This window comes from Rhinopithecus bieti, unplaced genomic scaffold (assembly GCF_001698545.2).
Source record: "Rhinopithecus bieti isolate Rb0 unplaced genomic scaffold, ASM169854v2 scaffold_1853, whole genome shotgun sequence".
In the NCBI taxonomy this organism is placed as follows: domain Eukaryota; kingdom Metazoa; phylum Chordata; class Mammalia; order Primates; family Cercopithecidae; genus Rhinopithecus; species Rhinopithecus bieti.
In genome coordinates, this window is record NW_016804151.1 from 628785 (window position 1) to 648384 (window position 19600).

A 19600-nucleotide genomic window follows, 5' to 3' on the forward strand; every position below is an offset into this window, starting at 1 on the left:
TTAGCCAGGGTGGTCTCGATCTCCTGACCTTGTGATCCGCCCGTCTCGGCCTCCCAAAGTGCTGGGATTACAGGCTTGAGCCACCGTGCCCGGCCGTCTTTTCTCATTTTTTAAAATATATAGAATATTTCTACGATATTAGTTTTTAAAGTATATGATGCTTTTTGTCAAACTACTCTCTGAAAATGATTTACAAAATATGAATAAGGAAGAAAAAATTATTATTCTCAGAACCCTTAAATTCACTGAAAATATCCAGATGAGCATTTTGATGACTTCTGTGTGATCTATAAGGCTAATTAATTGAGCGACTTCTATACTGATAACTACTGGAGGCAAGAGACCTAGTATCATATATAGGTGAATAGTCTGCATGCAATTGTTAGCAGTGTAGCCAGGGTACATTTGAACGCAGAAAGATCAGTTTGGGTCAGGGAGCATTATAAATGGTCATCAGTTTCAAAGGATTTCACAGTGTTGCTTACTTGTGCCAAGTGTGTTGGTGATTCTGAACTCAATGTCGAGTTAAAAACAAATGTCCTACACGGGAAAAAATTTAGGACCTCTTGAGATGTCCTTTTTTCTTTCACTTGTCTGTTTAGGGGTTCCATTTTGTACGTAGAACTTTTGTCTTTTTAAATTATACTTGAAAATGGTTTATTTCTCTTATTGGGGCTTAATGTACTTTTTTTATGGTCTTACCTGATACATGTTGGTTAGTAGTATTAATAGTACAGTCATCTTGTATCTTGAATGTCTTGAAGATTAAATGCAGGTGGCATTTTGGATTATCATAGCACAGCTGCTTTCAACATGTGTGAAAGAATCTCCATTAGGTAGTCCATAGTATCACAAAGTAATTATCTTAAAACTCTCAAGCATCCCAGTTATTTTTACTGAACAACTGAATGAACCATCCAAAACGTAATATATAATAAAGTCCCAAGATCCGGAGATAAAGGCAGTGAGTTTCTAATATCTTAGAGTTTCTAACAATATTTGCCATAATTTTATTACTATAGCAGAACAGTTTTGTTATAATGAGGTGGTGCTAATAGTCCATACTTTCTTCCCAAGTTTACTTTTGTTCTTGAATCTTGTTATAAAAAAGTTTATATTGCAGGAAAGAGATTAATGTTTTCTATTTTTGCTGTCATGTTAAATACTTTTGGTTGGAGCCTGTAGATGCCCCATATATGGTGAAGGTTTCATTCTTTAGAGCTTTGCTATGCAGCCTGTAGACCAGCAGCATCAGCATCACCTGGCAACTTGTTTGAAACCCAGCATTTCAGGCCTTAGCATAGACCAATTGAATCAAAATCTGCATTTTATCAGCATCCTCAGGTGATTTATGTACATACTAAAATATGAGAAGCACTGCCTTCTGAGTATACACCTTATATCTGGTGCAGACTCTGCCAATTTACGTATGAAAAGACAGATAATAATTTCCCTTCAGAAGTTTTATCTGAGATACCCTTAATTACCAACTACTATAAACACAATGAGACTCTTAAGTAATCACATATTTCTGTTAGCTCTGATGAAAATTAAACACTACCCTTAGAACACCTTAACATTGTCTTTAATGGGGCTGTCATAGTAGACACATAGTTAGATTGTGATACGTGTTGCCTACCTTTTCAGGTGCCCCTGCCTAACACCCTTCCCTTCCCTAAGAGAGAGACTATACAACAGAGCTCCAGCCTAACTTCAGTTCCTCCCACTACTTTCAGCCTCACCTTCAAGGTATGTACAACATCCATCTCTAAGAGTCCTTACTTGTTGCATGCAAGGGTACATAAGTTAACAATATTCATGTGGTATTTTTACTAGATTTATGTGGTAAGCAACAATACTAAGCTGAGGAATTAGAGTGCTGTCAAATTATACCTTAAAGTTTTATTAGCTTCTGATACCACTAAGTGGTGATGTGATATCCTCATATTTAAAATGAGACCTATTATGCTTGTGAATTTTTTCTTAAAAATATAGGACAGTATTTTTCCATGTTTGTGTTAAGTTCCTCCCAGATATCTTAATGATTTTTGGGTATATGGGTTTGTATACAAAAAAATGCAATCTTATAATTTCATGTTTTTATGATTGTTACCAAAATATTAAGTACTGATAATAGTAAGAATGTTGTTTGTCTTCCCTGTAAGTTATGTGTGAATTGAATGAACATTGTATGATTATTTTATGGGAAGATAATTAACACGTATGCTTTATAATTGACATCAGAAGATTTTCAGTTGATATTTTTTGGATAATTAATAAGAGGGCAAAAGAGATTCAGCACTTTTTGATGTCAAAATGTTTTGGCTTTTTTTTTAATCTATTGTAATTTTGAGCTATGTTAATGATTTTTTACAGTTGTGTTGTTTGAGAGTGTTTTAAATCAGTTCATCTTTGGAGTAGTCAGTCATTTAAAAAAGTGCAAACATGGAATTAAAGGAGTTTTTTTTTAATTAAAAAAAAATTTTTTTTAATAGAGATGGGGTTTCGCCATATTGCCCAGGTTGGTCTTGAACTCTGGGCTCCAGCGATCCACCTGCCTCAGCCTCCCAAAGTATTGGAATTACAGGTGTGAACCGCCACACCTGGCCAAGGGAAGATTTTTTTAAGTCTATTTATCTCATTGGTGTTCTTTGTTCATAATCCAGGCAAGTTCTTAATCTCTAATATGGTAGGGCTTCCTGATTTTGCACTGGTTGACAATCTCTTTGATGGTCTTCTGTTGGGGTCACAGGAACTTTGTTATTTTACAATGTGGCTAGTATTCATTTTGGACGCATACTACTTTTGTCCCCTTATCTTCTCCCCTCTCTGCCCAACTTCTTTGTAAGAGGCTTAACAATTATAAGTTTGAGGTCATAAAATTTTATAAGACAACAGCTTCTGCTTTGTGCCATCCCTGTCTTTGCCTAGTCTTTACTGTTTACTTCCAATTCCTGTTCAGCCTTTTCTGTTGTCTTTTGACTTGAATGATTGTCTCAGTCTGCGTTCCTTATTTAATCTTACTTATATGGTTTTTGTCATTATACTAGCAAGGTAATAATCTAATTTCACATAAGCAAATATAGTGTCATCTTTAATTATTTTTAAGCCAGTATTTATTTCTTTAGAATACCTATTCAACTTTGCCTTTCACTCATGTTTTAACATTCCAAAAGAAATATATACACTGAGAATTAAATTTAAATCAAATTGCATTAGCTTAAAACCTCTGGTTTCTTTATTTTTTACTTCCTCTGCCATGTCCTTTTTATTGTAGTAATATATACAGCATAGAAAAGTTATATTACACAGTAAATTCTTACTTATCAGTGGGTTCATGGAAACTGCAACTTTAAGCAAAACAGTGTACAATGGATCCATAGAATAGCATCATGTGGTTCAGTGCCACTTGTTCTAAAGTTTATGAGAAAATATGTTGACTATACATTGTTGTGCTTAAAGTCACAGTTTCCAAGAACCTATTGACGATGTTAAGTTTTTATGGACATCATTGACAGAATATGAAAAAGTGAGTATAGTTAACTAATTGTACTTTTAGTTTCACTGAATTTCCAAAAATAAAAACTTTAAATTATCTTTCTGCTTAAGGAATGGAATCAAGTCAAACTGTGGCCTCTATACATACATGTGGCCTATATGTTATGTAAGTTTGATTAGCTATAACTTAATTTATATGTTCTTAGTAAAACAAAATTGGCATGAAAGACCTTGTACTCTGTCAACTTGCCCTAAACCACAAAATCTCAGATGGTCCAGGTAAATTATGTTATAGCTTACTTCCTAAATTCCCCCAAGACTTTTGTTTTAAAATAAAACACATTTGAAATCAACCAGGTGATTTTGAGAAAAAAGATTTTAGATTTTTCTCAAATATAAAAGTGTTCTATATTTTAAATATCCAATGATAACAATTAGTCTTAAGAAAAGGTTTAAATTACGAATAGTGTGTAGTTTTAAAGGAAGCAGGAAATTATGACTATTTCTCAAAATTCTTCTTTTTTTTTTTTTTTTTTTTTTTTTTTTGAGATGGAGCCTCTTTCTGTCGCCCAGGCTAGAGTGCAGTGGCACGATCTCAGTCACTGCAACCTCCACCTCCTGGGTTCACACAATTCTCCTGCCTCAGCCTCCTGAGTAGCTGGGATTATAGGCGCACACCACCACGCCCAGCTAATTTTTTTTGTATTTTTAGTAGAGACGGGGTTTTATTATGTTGGCCAGATTGGTCTTAAACTCCTGACCTCATGATCCACCCGCCTCGGCCTCTCAAAGTGCTGGGATTACAGGCGTGAGCCACCACACCCAGCCTCTATTTCTCAAAATTCTTATAACCAAAATAAAATTTTAGAAACTGATACTTTAAGGACCCACAAAGTGGTATTAAATATGTAACTTGAAAAAGTTCCTCTCACGTAAGTCATTGCAGCTGGATCTTACAAATTATGTTGGATATATACTGCATCTGAAATTTTAATATAAAAAATTTATAAAATATCTCAATTTTATGTTCATTAGTGTTTTAGTTATAATATTATAAATATTGGGTTAAATGTTTTCAAAATAAATTATAATCTCTGTATTTACTTCTTAAATGTGGCTACTAGAAAATTTAAAATTACATATTTGATCTGCACTTACATATGTATCTGTTGAAAACTACTGAATAGTGCTGCTCTAGATTGAAATAAGGCCATTTTCTGCCCTTTAAGAAACTAGGAGAAGAAAAGACACCTGAAACCAGGGGTCATAAATGCAAATGGTTACATCTGGTACATGAAATGCTTGAGATCTGGATGTGTAACAAAAGCGTTTCTAGTGCACCCAAATCTAAAACCTATCTTGTTACCTCGCCTTTTAAAACACTGTGAGCATGAAGCAGCCAACCAAAAGGTGCCTGCCATTTGCCATTTAAGAAGCATTGGAGTAACAAGAAAGAATGGAGAAAATGGATATTTACTGGGAAGGGCCTTTCATTACTCACTGGTAGGGATAGGGGCTCATGTTTAAATGATACAGGAGCTGTGACTTTAAAGGACACTGACTTGTTTTCTAAAACCATCAACAAGTTCTCTGTAGAAATATAATTAAGCCCCACTCTCACACTCCCAATTTGAGTAATGGAGCAAAGATAAAGAGGCAGATGGAAAGTCTGAAATCCCTAGGGTCTTAGAGTCTTAGATTTTCTTTAAATATCTTTGTGTGTGTGTGGTTTTTGAAAGATTATATTTGGCACTTAAATACTGATACATGTATATAAGTACGTATTTTGTGTATTAACATCTTTTTTTTACTATAAGAAATGTCCATTTTATTGCAGATGGAGTCTGCACGCAAGGAATGGGAGAATTCTCCAAATGTAAGGGAAAAGGGGTCTCCAGTAACTTCCACAGCACCTCCAATTGCAACTGGAGTCAGCAGTAGTGCCAGTGCACCAAGCACTGCTAATTATAATTCGTTCTCAAGTGCATCGATGCCCCAGATTCCTGTTGCTTCAGTCACTCCTACAACATCACTATCAGGAGCTGGTACATTTTTGTACTCTTTCTTTAAATATCTTACATTATTTAACAGTTTTTATGGTCTTGTTTACCCAGCTCTCCCAAAAAAGTAGTATTCAGTATTCCCACCTCAGCCTCCCAAAGTGCTGGGATTACAGGCATGAGCCACAACGCCTGGCCAGTAATTGCTTTTTAAAGTGTCATTTTCCTCTAAATTTTTCTAGGAAGTTCACCTTTTGATTGTCATTTTTTATGTATATACAACTAACTAGATCAGCTCAAAATAACAGAGAATCACACCTTTTAAAATGTTTCACAATCTGTGTCTAATTTGAAGGTGCTATTGGCCTAAACCTGTTGGGATAACATGTTTTCTGGTAAAGAGTTAGGGCTGGAGAATTTTCAGCCTCTGCTATTTGAGTGATGTAATCCATTGGATTTGGCTTTAGTTTGGTTTGGTTTTTGTTTTATTTTGTTTTTTAGGAGAGTCCATTGGTGCCCAAAGTTAGAAGGTGCTTTTCTTGCTGTTTTTCCTTAGATTTTCTTAAATGTTTACTATTGCATAATCTTTTCACTGAACTTCATTATTTGGAGGCCTTACAGTTCTTAAAGAAACACGGATGTTTCCAAAATGCTTGACTCTAGAAAGTACACCCTTTTCCTTTTACCATATGTAGAACCAAGATTCTTCTGTTGAAAAAATAAAATTTAATTTCAAGTATTAATTTCTCAGTATTATCTGCTTCCAAAGCAGTAGGAAGCTCCTTTCCAGTGATATAAATTAATTAGACTCGTTCTCATTCAATATTGCTTTTCAGTATTCCAACCCACCGTGCTATTTTAGTTACCAAAAGCTGGTCTTAGGGTTATACAAGTTATTTTGATATTGTCTGTAATCAGAAGTATGTGTTAACACAAACTCCCGTGATTCTACGCTGCATTAAAATTTTAAATCAAACTGTGTTCCAACTATATCTCTTTTCACTTTAAAACCCTTCCTAGCATTCCTTCACCACTCATTTGCCAAGGCATCTTCTCTTATGCTTACTAGACTAGCTTGAGCCCCAGTCTACTTGGAGATGGAGGGGTTAGTGAAGGTGGTGTAAAGGAAACAGGAGAGTGTGGTAGGAAGGTCTGGAAATAATGGTTCCTAGTTCTTTCTTTGGAACCCAACTAACTTGTTTCCCCAGGTCTAGATTTCCTACACTATGCTTGACTAGGATAATTTTTTAAACAAGGCCCTTGTTGCCTAGTCATCCTACTGGTAGATAATTACTAGAAGGATAGAAGCACTTGAATTTTGGTCCACTCTCAGGTGGAGCATCATCTGAAGATAATGATAACTGTACATTACTATGTACATTTGTACATATTACATGTACAAATACCAGTATTGACATTTTGGGTCAGTAATACAGTCATAATAGCTCATTAATCAATAAAACTAATGGACCCTAACACCTAAGTTTTATAATTCTGTTTACTTATTAAGTAGTTTATTTCATTTGTTTTAAAGATACTACTATCTACCAGGTGGTTTTGTTTTGTTTTTGTTTGTTTTTTTGGTTGTTTTTGGAGTTGTGTTTTTTTGTTTTAAGAGATGATGTCTTGCTCTGTCACTCAGGCTGGAGTGCAGTGATGTCATCACTGTTCACTGCAGCCTCAAACTCCTGGGCTCAAGCAGTCCTTCCATCTCAGCCTCCCGAGTAGCTGGGACTACAGGCACTACCATGCCCAGCTAATTTTTTAATTTTGTGCAGAGACGGGATCTTACAGTGTACCCCAGGCTGGTCTTATACTCCTGCCCTCAACATGGGCAAGTTTTTGCAGGAGAGAGAAATCCAGCCTTAAGTATATGTGGCATTTTAGGACCAGTTGAGATCTCTAAAGGCCCATGTATAGTCATAATTATTTCTAAGGTATAGCACTTTTCCCTTTTGTGTCCTTGTATATATGGTCGTAACTGTATGAAGCTCTTGATTATATATCCTACTCTTCTTTGTGATGTTTAAAAAACAAATCGTTTCTAGCCAAACTATAACAGTTATATAGGCTCTCGGCCTCATTTTATGAATTTTGTATTTTGTTTCTTGTTTTAATTTTCTATTTTTTATTGTTCCATATTTTCTAGTCATATTTGCATTTGGTGATAATTACTCTTTTGTTTTGTAAGCTACCTCATCTACTTTTGGCCTGAAGCAGTATATAAGTATGTGATAGGTAGAAACATTAATTTTGCAGTTTCTGGTTAGTACTGTGAGCAATAGCAACACTTTTAAATATGTTCTGTTTTCCCCTTTTTCTGCTTCCCCAAATATCAGGAGCTGGTACATACACTACCTCTTCTTTGAGCACAAAATCTACAACCACATCAGACCCTCCAAATATTTGTAAAGTGAAACCTCAGCAGTTGCAGACAAGCAGCCTGCCTTCTACAAGTCATTTTTCACAGTTAAGCTGTATGCCTTCCCTTATTGCCCAGCAACAACAGAGTCTGCAAGTTTATGTGTCTCAGTCTGCAGCAGCTAATGTTTTTAGGCTTGAATATAAGGAATTTAGAAATTGAAGACTGTAATGCTTATTTTTGTCTCTTCTTAACCTTTCAGCTAAGCATAAGGCTCTTAAAGTACATTGCTGTAAATATTTAAATTTGCGTAATTCTTTTTTTTTTTTTTGAGATGATATCTGGCTCTGTTGCCCAGGCTGGATTGCAGTGGCACAGTCTTGACTCACTGCCACCTCCGTCTCCCAGGCTCAAGTGATCCTCTCACCTCAGCCTCCCAAGTAGCTGGGACCACAGGAGCACACCACCATGCCCAACTAATTTGTTTGTTTGTTTTGCATTTTTGGTCTAGACAGCGTTTTTTTACCATGTTGCCCAGGCTGGCCTCAAACTCCTGAGCTCAAGTGATCCTCCTTCCTCAGCCTCCCAAAGTGCTGGAATTATAGGCATGAGCCACCTCTCCCAGCCTAAATTGACGTAATTCTTTTTAAAAGTGTCTTGGAAAATATAAGTGTACATACGTACTGTAGTAACAGTTTCTTAGCTAGGAATCTCATATGGATACACTTAACCTATCAGAGGTTAAGTGAGGATATTCATTGCAGTATTATTTCTAATAATGACAAGTTAAAAACAATATATAGGCTGGATGTGGTGGCTCATACCTATAATCCCAGCACTTCAAGAGGCCAAGGCAGAAGGATTGCTTGACCCTAGAGTTCAAGACCAACCTGAGCAACATAGTGAGACGCCACGTCTACAAAAAAATTTTAAACATTAGCTGGATGTGGTGGCACATGCCTGTAATTCCCGCTATTTGGGAGGCTGAGGTGAGAGAATCATTTGAGCCCAGGTGATAATCATGCCACCGCACTCCAGCCTGGCAGAGTGAGACCCTGTCTCGTCATTATAATATGTGGAGTTCTGCAGAACATACTACTATATAAAAACAGCAAGTCAACCAGGCACCATGGCTCATGCCTGTAATCCCAGCACTTTGGGAGGCTGAGGCGGGCAGATCACTTGAGGCCGGCAGTTCAAGAGCCACCTGGCCAACATGGTGAAACCACATCTCTACTAAAAATACAAAAATTAGTTGGGCGTGGTGGCACACACCCAGCTGCTCAGGTGGCTGAGGCACAAGAATCACTTGAACCCAGGGGGTGGAGGTTGCAGTGAGCTGGGATCAGTCGTGCCACTGCACTTCAGCCTGGGTGACAGAGCGAGACTGTTAAAAAAAAACAGCAAGTCACAAAGTAGTATGTATCATACATAGAAATGTGTTTAGAATTTATACCAAACTTTTAAAATTAAATGTCAATCCTCTAAATATTTTTCTAGATTCTAGTAGGTAGGTTTAAAATTGGAGTAGAATTGCCGGTTCAATGGGTAGATTCGTTTTCAATTTTAGTAGATTATGTGAAATTTTACTACTGACAAAATCTGAGTATCTATACCCCACTGGCAGTATATAAATTTTTTTCATGCCTTCACAAGTACTAGTTACCTGTCTACTAGAAGTTTTCCATCTTTTCGTATTTGCCTCTTGTCACATTTTTAGTTTTTCCATGGCTGTATTAATTTTCAGAGGGTGCACTTAATTTGGACTCTGCTACAAAACTTGGTTTTTACTTACTGTTTGGAAAATTCTGAAATTAGGACACTTATTACTGCTTGTTTTTTCTGACGGTCTGCAGCAGCTCAAATCCCAGCCTTCTATATGGACACAAGTCATTTATTTAATACCCAGCATGCACGATTGGCTCCACCATCCTTGGCTCAACAACAGGGTTTCCAACCAGGTCTCTCTCAGGTAATATCAAAGACTTCTTCCATCCTATATTTGTTCCTTCGCGTTTCTGTGGTTATAATAGTTACCTTGGAACATAAATAATAAACTCTGAAATTATAGGCTACCCATGATTACCTTGATATTCTATAAGCAAAATTTAAAAATTTCCCCAAATTTACCAGAGCTTAATATTAACAGTGTAGAATAAGTAGTGGGTTGAAAGGGAAATTTAGATGTTTACATTCAGTTTTGTTTTAAAATGGAGCTGATATATAGTATTCATCTTACTCTTTTCATGTCTCAAATTTTTATATTCCAGTGTTAATGATTTATTTGTATGATGTTGATATATAATATGTTTACATACTTTTTCAATGCATTGCAGCCAACTTCAGTTCAGCAGATTCCAATCCCTATTTATGCACCACTGCAAGGGCAGCATCAAGCCCAACTGAGTTTGGGGGCTGGACCTGCTGTTTCCCAGGCTCAGGAATTGTTCAGCTCTTCACTTCAACCATATAGGTAAATGCTTTAAAAGTTACTTTTGTAGTGATGTTGAAAACATTGTAACTACTGATCCTCCTTGCCGTAATCCATAACTGTTCCTTCCCAAAAAAACCTAGGATGACTCTGCTATAAACCACATTGGCTAGTTGAGCATGTTGATTATATGTCATGAACCTCAGCCTCTGGTAATTTCAACCATACCTTATTAAAGAGAGCCAGGCTTCAAAACCTTTTGAAGTAGTGAACAACAGCAACCCCAAAACTGTTAGAAATTACAGAAAATAGCTGCTTAAAGAACCTAAAAATCTGTGTGCCATCTGGCTACCAACAACTATATATATCTGAATCTCCTCTATGTACGAGCTGAGGCATGGCAGTTAACTACATTGTGTTAGGGGGTGTAGGACAGGGTGGAATATAACAGAACAGAGAGAGGTAGAATATCAAAGCATGGAAGTAATGGTGACAAATATGCTATGTAGTGAAGAAAGCATTTTTTCCAAAAATTCACTCAGATGCACTGTAAGTTACCTTTGCAATTAGGGAAATAATGAAAACTGATTTTTATTGAACTTTCCTTATGTATGATAGCTATTCAGCCTTTCACATATATTAACTACATTTAGTCTTCACACAGCCACCTGTGTGAAGGTAAGTCATCCTCATTTAACATGTGGATGTTAGGACTTGAAGAGGGTGAGGGTTTTTTGTTTTGTTTTGTTTTAACCTAAGGTTATACATAAAGTGGCAGAGCCTGGATTCAACCCTCAGTGTCTCTGGTTTCCAATTGAATGAGGGAAGAAGAGTGAGAGTAAGAGTCAGATAGTAGGAGTAGTGCATCATGGCATAGCTGTCATCCATACTCTTAATGGTGTCCTTAAATCATCAGAAAGAAAAATAAGTTACATTCAGGACACTTGGTTTAGGAAGTCTGTGCATTTGTTTTTAGGAATTTGTGTTCAGAAGTGGGTTCAGATAGAATTTCCATACTTTACAGATTAAACTTGTCATCAGTTAATACAGTATGTTTTATATTACCATAATGATACTCCTACCAGGTTCAGCTAATGAAACTTTCTTAACAGAGCTGAGTCATTAGTAAACCTCATAAATGTGGCTTTTATTTTTACCTTTTGATTAAAGATACTTTAGTAAAATTTAATACACCTGTGTCATTACCTATATAGCTGCTGTAGGTCTTCCCTCCTCATCTTACTCTCAGGTAGTTTCGTTATTTTCTCCCATTAGAAGTAAAACTATTTGCCCCAACTAGAAGCTAAAGGAAGTCTTGTATTTGGGATTATCTTGGAATTTATATTAAAAATAAAACTTGAAAATTTCTGACATAGGCATAGCAGCTAGATTTAACCTCACAAGCCAGTCTCCTTTTAATTGTATTGGCTACTTGAAACACTGTTGAAAAGTTTACAACCACTTTTCAGTACTGTGAAAAAGAGTACAGTGATTAATTAGTAATGTCTTCCGCAGGCCATGGGAGGTGGAGTAGCAATGTACTATGTTTGTAATCCCCGTTTCACTAATTGTCTTAGAAGACAGACTTTTTAAGACCAGACCTGGTCAATAGAAATATAATGTAAGACACATATGTAATTGTGGCAAGTGGCTACCATATTGGAAAGTACGGGTTTAGATTTCGAAAGCAGTTATTTTATTCCTAAACATTCCTTGCTTGTTCCTTAACCTAATCAGCATAGTATTTATTAGGGAGTCTCTGAATTGGTTTCTACAAAGACAGGACAGTTGATAGCAGTATATTCATATTTTCTTACCTTGTGTTTGAAACATAAATTGTAAGTAGATATTGTGAAGATTGCTGTGATCCTAGACTAGCATTCTTTCTTAGTGGATTTTGTTCCTGCCACATAGGTCAGTTTTAATAAAACAACAAAGCATAATGTTCTTTAACCCACTACTTTTGATTTAGTTGCTTATTCTTTATCTCCTCATCTTGAAAGTGTAGACTGGAGGCATCCATCTCAGAGATGATAGGGAAGTCTGGAGTTAGATTCTGGCATTATGGTATTGTTTTGGGGGGTGTGTTTTGGCTTGGTTTGATTTTGGTTTGTGTTCTTGTTTGTTTGCTTGCTTGATCTTTGTGGGTAATTTTGACGTGAGCTACTACTGTGCTTTATTCCATAAAGATCTTGAGGCTAGGCCATTTATATTAAAAATATATGTGGGGAAGTAATGAAATACGAATAAGAAAAGTTGGGGCTATTGGTGCTATAAATTAGAAAGTTGCCAAAGAGAAAAAGAGATTTTGTTCTCAACTTTGTGTTGAACACAAAAAGAGAATTATTCTCACTATTCAAAGGGAGAGAGCCATCCACTTCTCAGGGAAAACAGGCCTTTTCACAGGACTTTTACATGTGAAGCTTCCTTGTATACAGGGCTTTAAATCTTGAAATAAGTTGCTTTAGACACAGTCTGTATTCTCTGCCTCTTTTCTTGATTTCTGAGCTAATTAGAGTGCAGCCAAGTGTCAGTGATGGGGAAACATTCTGAAGTATACATCCTTTTTCAAACATCATAGAATGTACTTACAGGAACCTAGGTGGTATAACCTGCAGCTACACACTTAGGCTATAGAGTACAGCCTATTGTGTCTAATTAGGCTATAAATGCATGCAGCATTTTACTGTACTTAGTATTTTGTAGGCAGTTGTAACACAGTGGTAAATATTTGTGTCTAAACATAGAAATCTAAACAATCTAAACAGAAAAGTACAATAAAAGATAGCATACAAGATTAAAAATGGTACTTACCATGTATAGCGCACTTACCGTGAATGGGGCTTGCAGGACTGAAAGTTGCTCTAGGTGAGTCAGTGAGTGAGTGGCGAGTGATATTACTGTACACTATTGTGGAGTCTATAAACACTGTACACTGTGGGTACACTATATTTGTAAAATAAATTTTCTGTAATAAAACCTCAACTTACTGTAATTTTTTGACTCTTGTGATAACATTTAGCTTACAACACAAACGCATTGTACATCAGCACAGAAATATTTTCTTTTTTTTTGTTTTGTTTTTTTGTTTGTTTTTTGAGACAAGGTCTGTATCACCCAGGCTGGAGTGCAGTGACACATACAGCTCACTACCTCGAACTCCTGAGCTCACGCCATTGTCCAGCCTCAGTTTCCCAACTAGCTAGGACTACAGGCACTTGCTACCGTTCCCACCTAATTTTTTATTTTTTTGTAGAGATGAGGTCTTGTTCTCTTGCCCAGGCTGGTCTAAACTCCTGGCCTCAAGCAACCCTTTCACCTCAGCCTCCTAAAGTGCTGAGATTGTGAGCATGAACCGCCAAGTCTGGCCTTTTCTTTTGTTAATGTTTTTCTGTTTTTTAAATTTTTTTTTTTTTTTTAATTTTTTAAACTTTTTTGTTAAAAACTAAGATGCAAACACACATTAGGCTAGGCCCACACAGGGCTAGGATCATCAATATACTCTCATCTGCCTCCACATCCTGTCCCACTGGGAAGTCTTCAGGGGCAGAAGCACACACGGAGCTGTCATGTCCTATGTTAGCAATGCTTTCTTCTGGAATACCCGCTAAAGGATCTACCTGAGGCTGTTTTATAGTTTTTTGTTTTAAGTAGAAAGAGTACACTCTAAAGTAACAAAATGTATAGTAAATACATAAACTAGTAACATAATTCTTTTTATCAGTATCAGATATGTACTGTATATAACTATGTACTGAACTGTTATATGACTGTAGTAGGTTTGTTTATATTTAATACTAGCACCAGCAAAAACAGTTGAGTCATATGTTCTATGATGTTAGAATAGCTATGATGTCACTAGGTGATAGGAATTTTTCAGCTTCCTTGTAATCTTACGGGACCATCAATATATATGTGGTCTATTGACTGAAATGTCATGCAGCACATGACTGTATTGAGTCATTTGGGATTTGCATTGTTAAGATTTTCAGATTCCAGATGAGATTCTAACACTATTTTCTCTTTAATCCATGTAGATCTCAGCCAGCTTTTATGCAAAGCAGTTTATCCCAGCCATCTGTGGTCCTTTCTGGGACTGCTATTCACAACTTTCCAACTGTCCAACACCAAGAACTTGCCAAGGCACAATCTGGTCTTGCCTTTCAGCAAACATCAAATACCCAGCCTATTCCCATATTGTATGAACATCAACTGGGGCAGGCATCAGGACTAGGAGGTTCCCAGCTGATTGACACACATCTTCTCCAGGTAAGTCAGGGGACTAGAACAGTGCACACTCATTGTATTCCTATGCCACGGATCATTTTAAGGAAACATTTTTAAAAGAAAACATGTTAAAAGATGCAATGAGAAAAACAAAGTCCTTTCATTTTATCTAATACTAAAAGTTGCTAGACATTGCTTTGAAGTCATAATCTCCGTCTCTGAATTTGAAATTTTTTTCAGTTTTACTCATGTTTTCTTAAAAAATCTTCTCCAGGCTAGAGCAAATCTTACCCAGGCTTCAAATCTTTATTCTGGACAAGTACAACAGCCTGGTCAGACAAATTTTTATAACACTGCCCAGTCACCAAGTGCTCTCCAGCAGGTAAACTATGGCATGGTAAATTTCCTCAATTTTCTTTATTATTATTTTTATGGCTTTTGTGATTGTTTGGGAATTTAAATTGAACCATGAAGGAAAGATGGAGGAGTGGTCTTTAAACTGTTCACTGAGATGTCATGAAGAATTCCATTGGGTCCACGTAGAAGGGGTTTCAGGTTCATGACACCCCTCTTCTCACCACCATCACCCCCTACTTCAGTCATTCCTGTATTTTTACATCTTCTAGGTTTTTTGTTGTTTTGGGGGGTTTTATTTTTTTCTGTCACCCACACCAGAGTGGGTGTGATCATGGCTCATTGCAGCCCAACCTCCCAGGCTCAAGCAATCCTCGCACCTCAGTGCCATCATGCCTGGCTAATTTTTCTTCGTATTTTTTGTAGAGACAGGGTTTTGCCATGTTGCCCCAGGCTGATCTTGAACTCCTGGGCTCAAGCAATCCACCTGCCTCGGCCTTCCAAAGTATTGGGATTACAGGCTTGAGCCGCCACATTTGGCTGCTAGGTTTCCGTGTAATTATTTATTCTGTTTTAACAAAGGATTCCATGAATATAAAACTTTGAAAACCATTGTCCAGAATATAGTTACCTATAAGTGTGATTTAGGTGGCTTACCCATTAGTGCTAGGGAGAAGCTTCCCAAAGACCCATCTGACAGGTTAGCATACAGACAACAGTGTGGCAGAGTGTGATCGAGTATAAATGGCAAATACTTTCTTAAATGTATGAATGCAATAATAATTTTCAGTGAAAATTGTATGGTGCGTTTAAAACTATCTCCTCTAATAATTTCATTAGCTTATTCTTTAAAAGTGGTGGAGGGCTGGTAGGGGAACAAGTCATTAGTCATTTTCTTATAACTGTTTTTGTTTGCTATTTTAGGGAGTGATAATTCGTGAATATCTTATTGACATTCATATTAAATACAGTGTTTATATGAAAACAGAGATTCTTGTTCTTTTCGTAGCTCATTTTGACCAGCCTTGAAAACATTATGTAAAATATCTGTTTGGAAACTTGTGTATACTCCTTATATTATGTCCCCATGTACTTTGTGATTATTTGACATGTCCTGTGGATAAATTCAAAGATAGTTCTAATTCTTTCACTTTCTATTTTCTTCACTACAAGTAGCATTAACTAAACTATGTTGTACCTTTAATAGAAGAATGGAGATGTGGTTGAGGGTTGAGTGTCTCTTACCTAAATGCTTGGGACCAGGAGTGTTTCGGATTTCAGATTTTTTTTTTTTTTTTAATGTTTGTGTATACATAATGAGGTGTCTTGGGGTGTGGGGCCTGTCTAAACGTGAAATTCCTTTGTTTCATATATGCTTTGTACATATAACCTGAAGGTAATTTTAAGCAACATTTTAAGTAACTTTGTGCATAAAACAAAGTTCTGACCGCACTTCGACTGATGTTTCACATGAGGTGGGGTTTTGAATTTTTTTTTTTTTTTTTTTTTTTTGAGACGGAGTCTCCCTTACCCAGCCTGGAGTGCAGTGGTACAATCTCAGCTCACTGCAACCTCCACCTCCTGGGTTCAAGCGATTCTCATGCCTCAACCTCCCGAGTAGCTAGGATTACAGGCGCCCACCACCATGCCTGACTAATTTTTGTATTTATTTATTTGTTTATTTTTATAGAAACAGGGCTTCCCCATGTTGACCAGGCTGGTCTCAAACTCCTGACCTCAAGTGATCCACCCACCTTGGCCTCCCAAAGTGCTGGGATTATAGGCGTGAGCCACCGTGCCCTGACTTGGTGTCAGATTCTCTACTTATGGTGTCATATCAGCCTCTCAGAAAGCTTTAGAGCATTTTGGATTTTGATTTTCAGATTAGAGATACTCAACTTGTAGTCACTAAGCAAAAGAAATATGTGAAATATATTAGTAGATGGATGTGTTATATTTATTTAATTTTATTTTATTTTTTATATTTTGAGACGGAGTCTTGCTCTGTCGCCAGTCTGGAGTGCAGTGGTGCGATCTCGGCTCACTGCAACCTCCGCCTCCTGGGTTCAAGCAATTCTCATGCCTCAGCCTCCCAAGTAGCTGGGACTACAGGTACACGCCACCACGCCCAGCTAATTTTTGGTTTTTTTTTTTTTAGTGGAGACAGGGTTTTACCATGTTGGCCAGGATGGTCTCGATCTCTTGACCTCGTGATCTGCCCCCCCTTGGCCTTCCAAAGTGCTGGGATTACAGACATGAGCCACTGCACCCAGCCACTGTGTTCTATTTTAAATCTTACTCAAAAGTATTTGAAGAGTTGTGTATGGTTGTATGGGTATGTCTGTAGTAAACAGAAACAAATTGCTTCAGTTTCTCTTTACTTATTTTCTAGGTTACAGTACCTTTACCAGGATCCCAGCTTTCCTTGCCTAATTTTGGATCTACAGGGCAACCTCTAATTGCTTTGCCTCAGACTCTTCAGTCCCCGTTACAGCATACCACTCCCCAAGCACAGGCTCAGAGTCTGAGTCGTCCTGCACAAGTAAGCCAGCCTTTCAGAGGATTAATTCCTGCTGGAACACAGCATAGCATGATTGCAACCACAGGAAAAGTAAGTAAAGAGACATTTGCAAAGGTTATTTGAGAATTTAAGGTAGTGTGTTCAGATCTATACATTTGTGTTATCTAAAAAACTAAAATGTGTCAGATTTTACTACCCTGCAGAACAAATCTCAAACCCCAGTGTATTTACATTTTATCTGTTTACTTTTAATGTGTTTGGCCCCATCTAGTTTTTACCTAATAACAAAGAATTCACAAATTTATTGGAAGAATTGGATTTATAGTGTCTCTTAGGCTTATTTTATTACAAGTCTCTTTGGTCTGATAATTCCATAATACTTGAAGCCTAACTATAGGAGTTTTGTACTAAGGTTTTTTGCCCTTTCCTAGATTACGTCTTCACATATAGGACATGTAAACACAGCACTTAGCTTATGGAATTAAAGAAATGTTAAGTTTATTTTATGCTTTTCCTCAGATGTCTGAAATGGAACTAAAAGCCTTTGGAAGTGGCATTGATATAAAACCAGGCACACCTCCAATCGCTGGTAGAAGCACCACACCAACATCTAGTCCCTTCCGGTAAAATGGGCATTTAAATTTGCTTATGAAATTCCAATTTGGTCACTATTTGTTAAATACTTATCAGTCCTGTGTGACATAATCCCTTTTCCAAGCAGAAAAGGAATTATTAAGATATTCTTTTTGATAGTTTTGTCTAAAATACTAAGCTTTTAAATTATTTGAAATGTGTTTATTGTACTATATTTTAAGTAAATTCTTTCGTTACAGAGCAAATCTTTTTTTCTTTTATTTTTTTTGAGACAGAGCCTCACTCTGTTACCCAGGCTAGAGTGCAGTGGCATGATTATAGCTCACTGCAACGTCAAACACCTGGGCTCAAGCAATCCTCCTGCCTCAGCCTCCTGAGTAGCTGGGACTACATACACGTGCCACCAAACCTGGCTAATTTTTTAAAAAAATACTGTCCATGCTGGTTTCGAACCAGGCAGTCTTAACTGGTAACTGGTATCCTTTCTTACCTCTGCTCCTCCAGTGTCTCTCTTCTACCAGAATGTTTGGTAACTCATCACAGTAAATTTTTACCAACTACCAAGTATGATGAAAATACTAAGAACAGTGTTTGCAAAAATCTAACAGCATTATTTACTTGCTATTACTATACTGACTAGTAACGGCTTCTTCCTAAGGGCTACTTCTACAAGTCCGAACAGCCAGTCCAGCAAAATGAACAGTATTGTCTACCAGAAGCAGTTCCAGTCAGCCCCTGCCACTGTGAGAATGACACAACCGTTTCCTACACAGTTTGCACCCCAGGTGGGCAGATGTAATTAAGAAATGAGTATTATTTACTTAAAAATAGTTGCTAATCTGGATAAATTGTGATCTTGCCTTATGTTAGCCAGTTAAGTAAGAAGTACAGTTTTTAATAAAAAATAATTTCTGAATTTAACAATAAATTTATTTTATAAAGATAGTCTGCGATTTATAGCCAGACATAGTAATTGTTTAGTTCTAAAGCAGACAAGAGAAATCGTTTTAAGATTCCCCACACAGCTCTGATAATTTGAGTCCTTTTCCTTTTAACTTTTTTTAAGGAGTTGACTTTTCAGCGAAGGGTCCCAGTGCTTGAAGTTTTCTAGGTTTAAAGTTGGTTTTTAAGATATTTATGTGCAATTGAGATAAAATTTCCAAGAAGATATTTTAATATATGTATAAAAATACTGGCTTCTCTTCCCCTTGCTGATCATATAAAAGGACTAAGAACTCTCACAAACTAGAACTGGTTCCTGAGAAATTAACATTTGTTGAATTAGTATTGATTTTATTTATCTTCAGATTACATTTGTTAGAGGTGTGTGCCTTTTCTGTAACTGTACCTTTTAAAAAGATAGCCTAATTAAAAGTCTTTATCCCCCCTTCAGAATTTACAACTGAGATGCTAGGACCTACTGAAGTGCCATAGCATGCTTTGCATAATTTTTCTGTTAAACTCTCCAAGCATGGCCTGTTTATTCTTTGTGCTTGTTAATGAAGTGGCACAATCCATACACTTCCTTTCACTGGTAGGATGGGCACAGATTTACTCTGGGGTGAGCCAACCTGGTCTAGTTGGCAGTTTTTTTTTTGGTTTTTTTTTTTTTT

At 36.8% G+C, this 19600-nt stretch overlaps 1 protein-coding gene across 1 annotated transcript in view; it reads left to right on the forward strand.

Annotated features, from left to right (window-relative positions):
* The window catches only part of PRRC2C (proline rich coiled-coil 2C), a 107192-nt gene that overhangs the window by 84391 nt on the left and 3201 nt on the right, over positions 1-19600 (forward strand). Inside the window, 10 exon segments of the mRNA XM_017866893.1 lie at positions 1648-1749; positions 5336-5547; positions 7848-8030; positions 9709-9832; positions 10197-10333; positions 14329-14560; positions 14793-14900; positions 17265-17483; positions 17913-18016; positions 18646-18772. Of these exon segments, the coding sequence (XP_017722382.1) occupies positions 1648-1749; positions 5336-5547; positions 7848-8030; positions 9709-9832; positions 10197-10333; positions 14329-14560; positions 14793-14900; positions 17265-17483; positions 17913-18016; positions 18646-18772 (1548 nt within the window).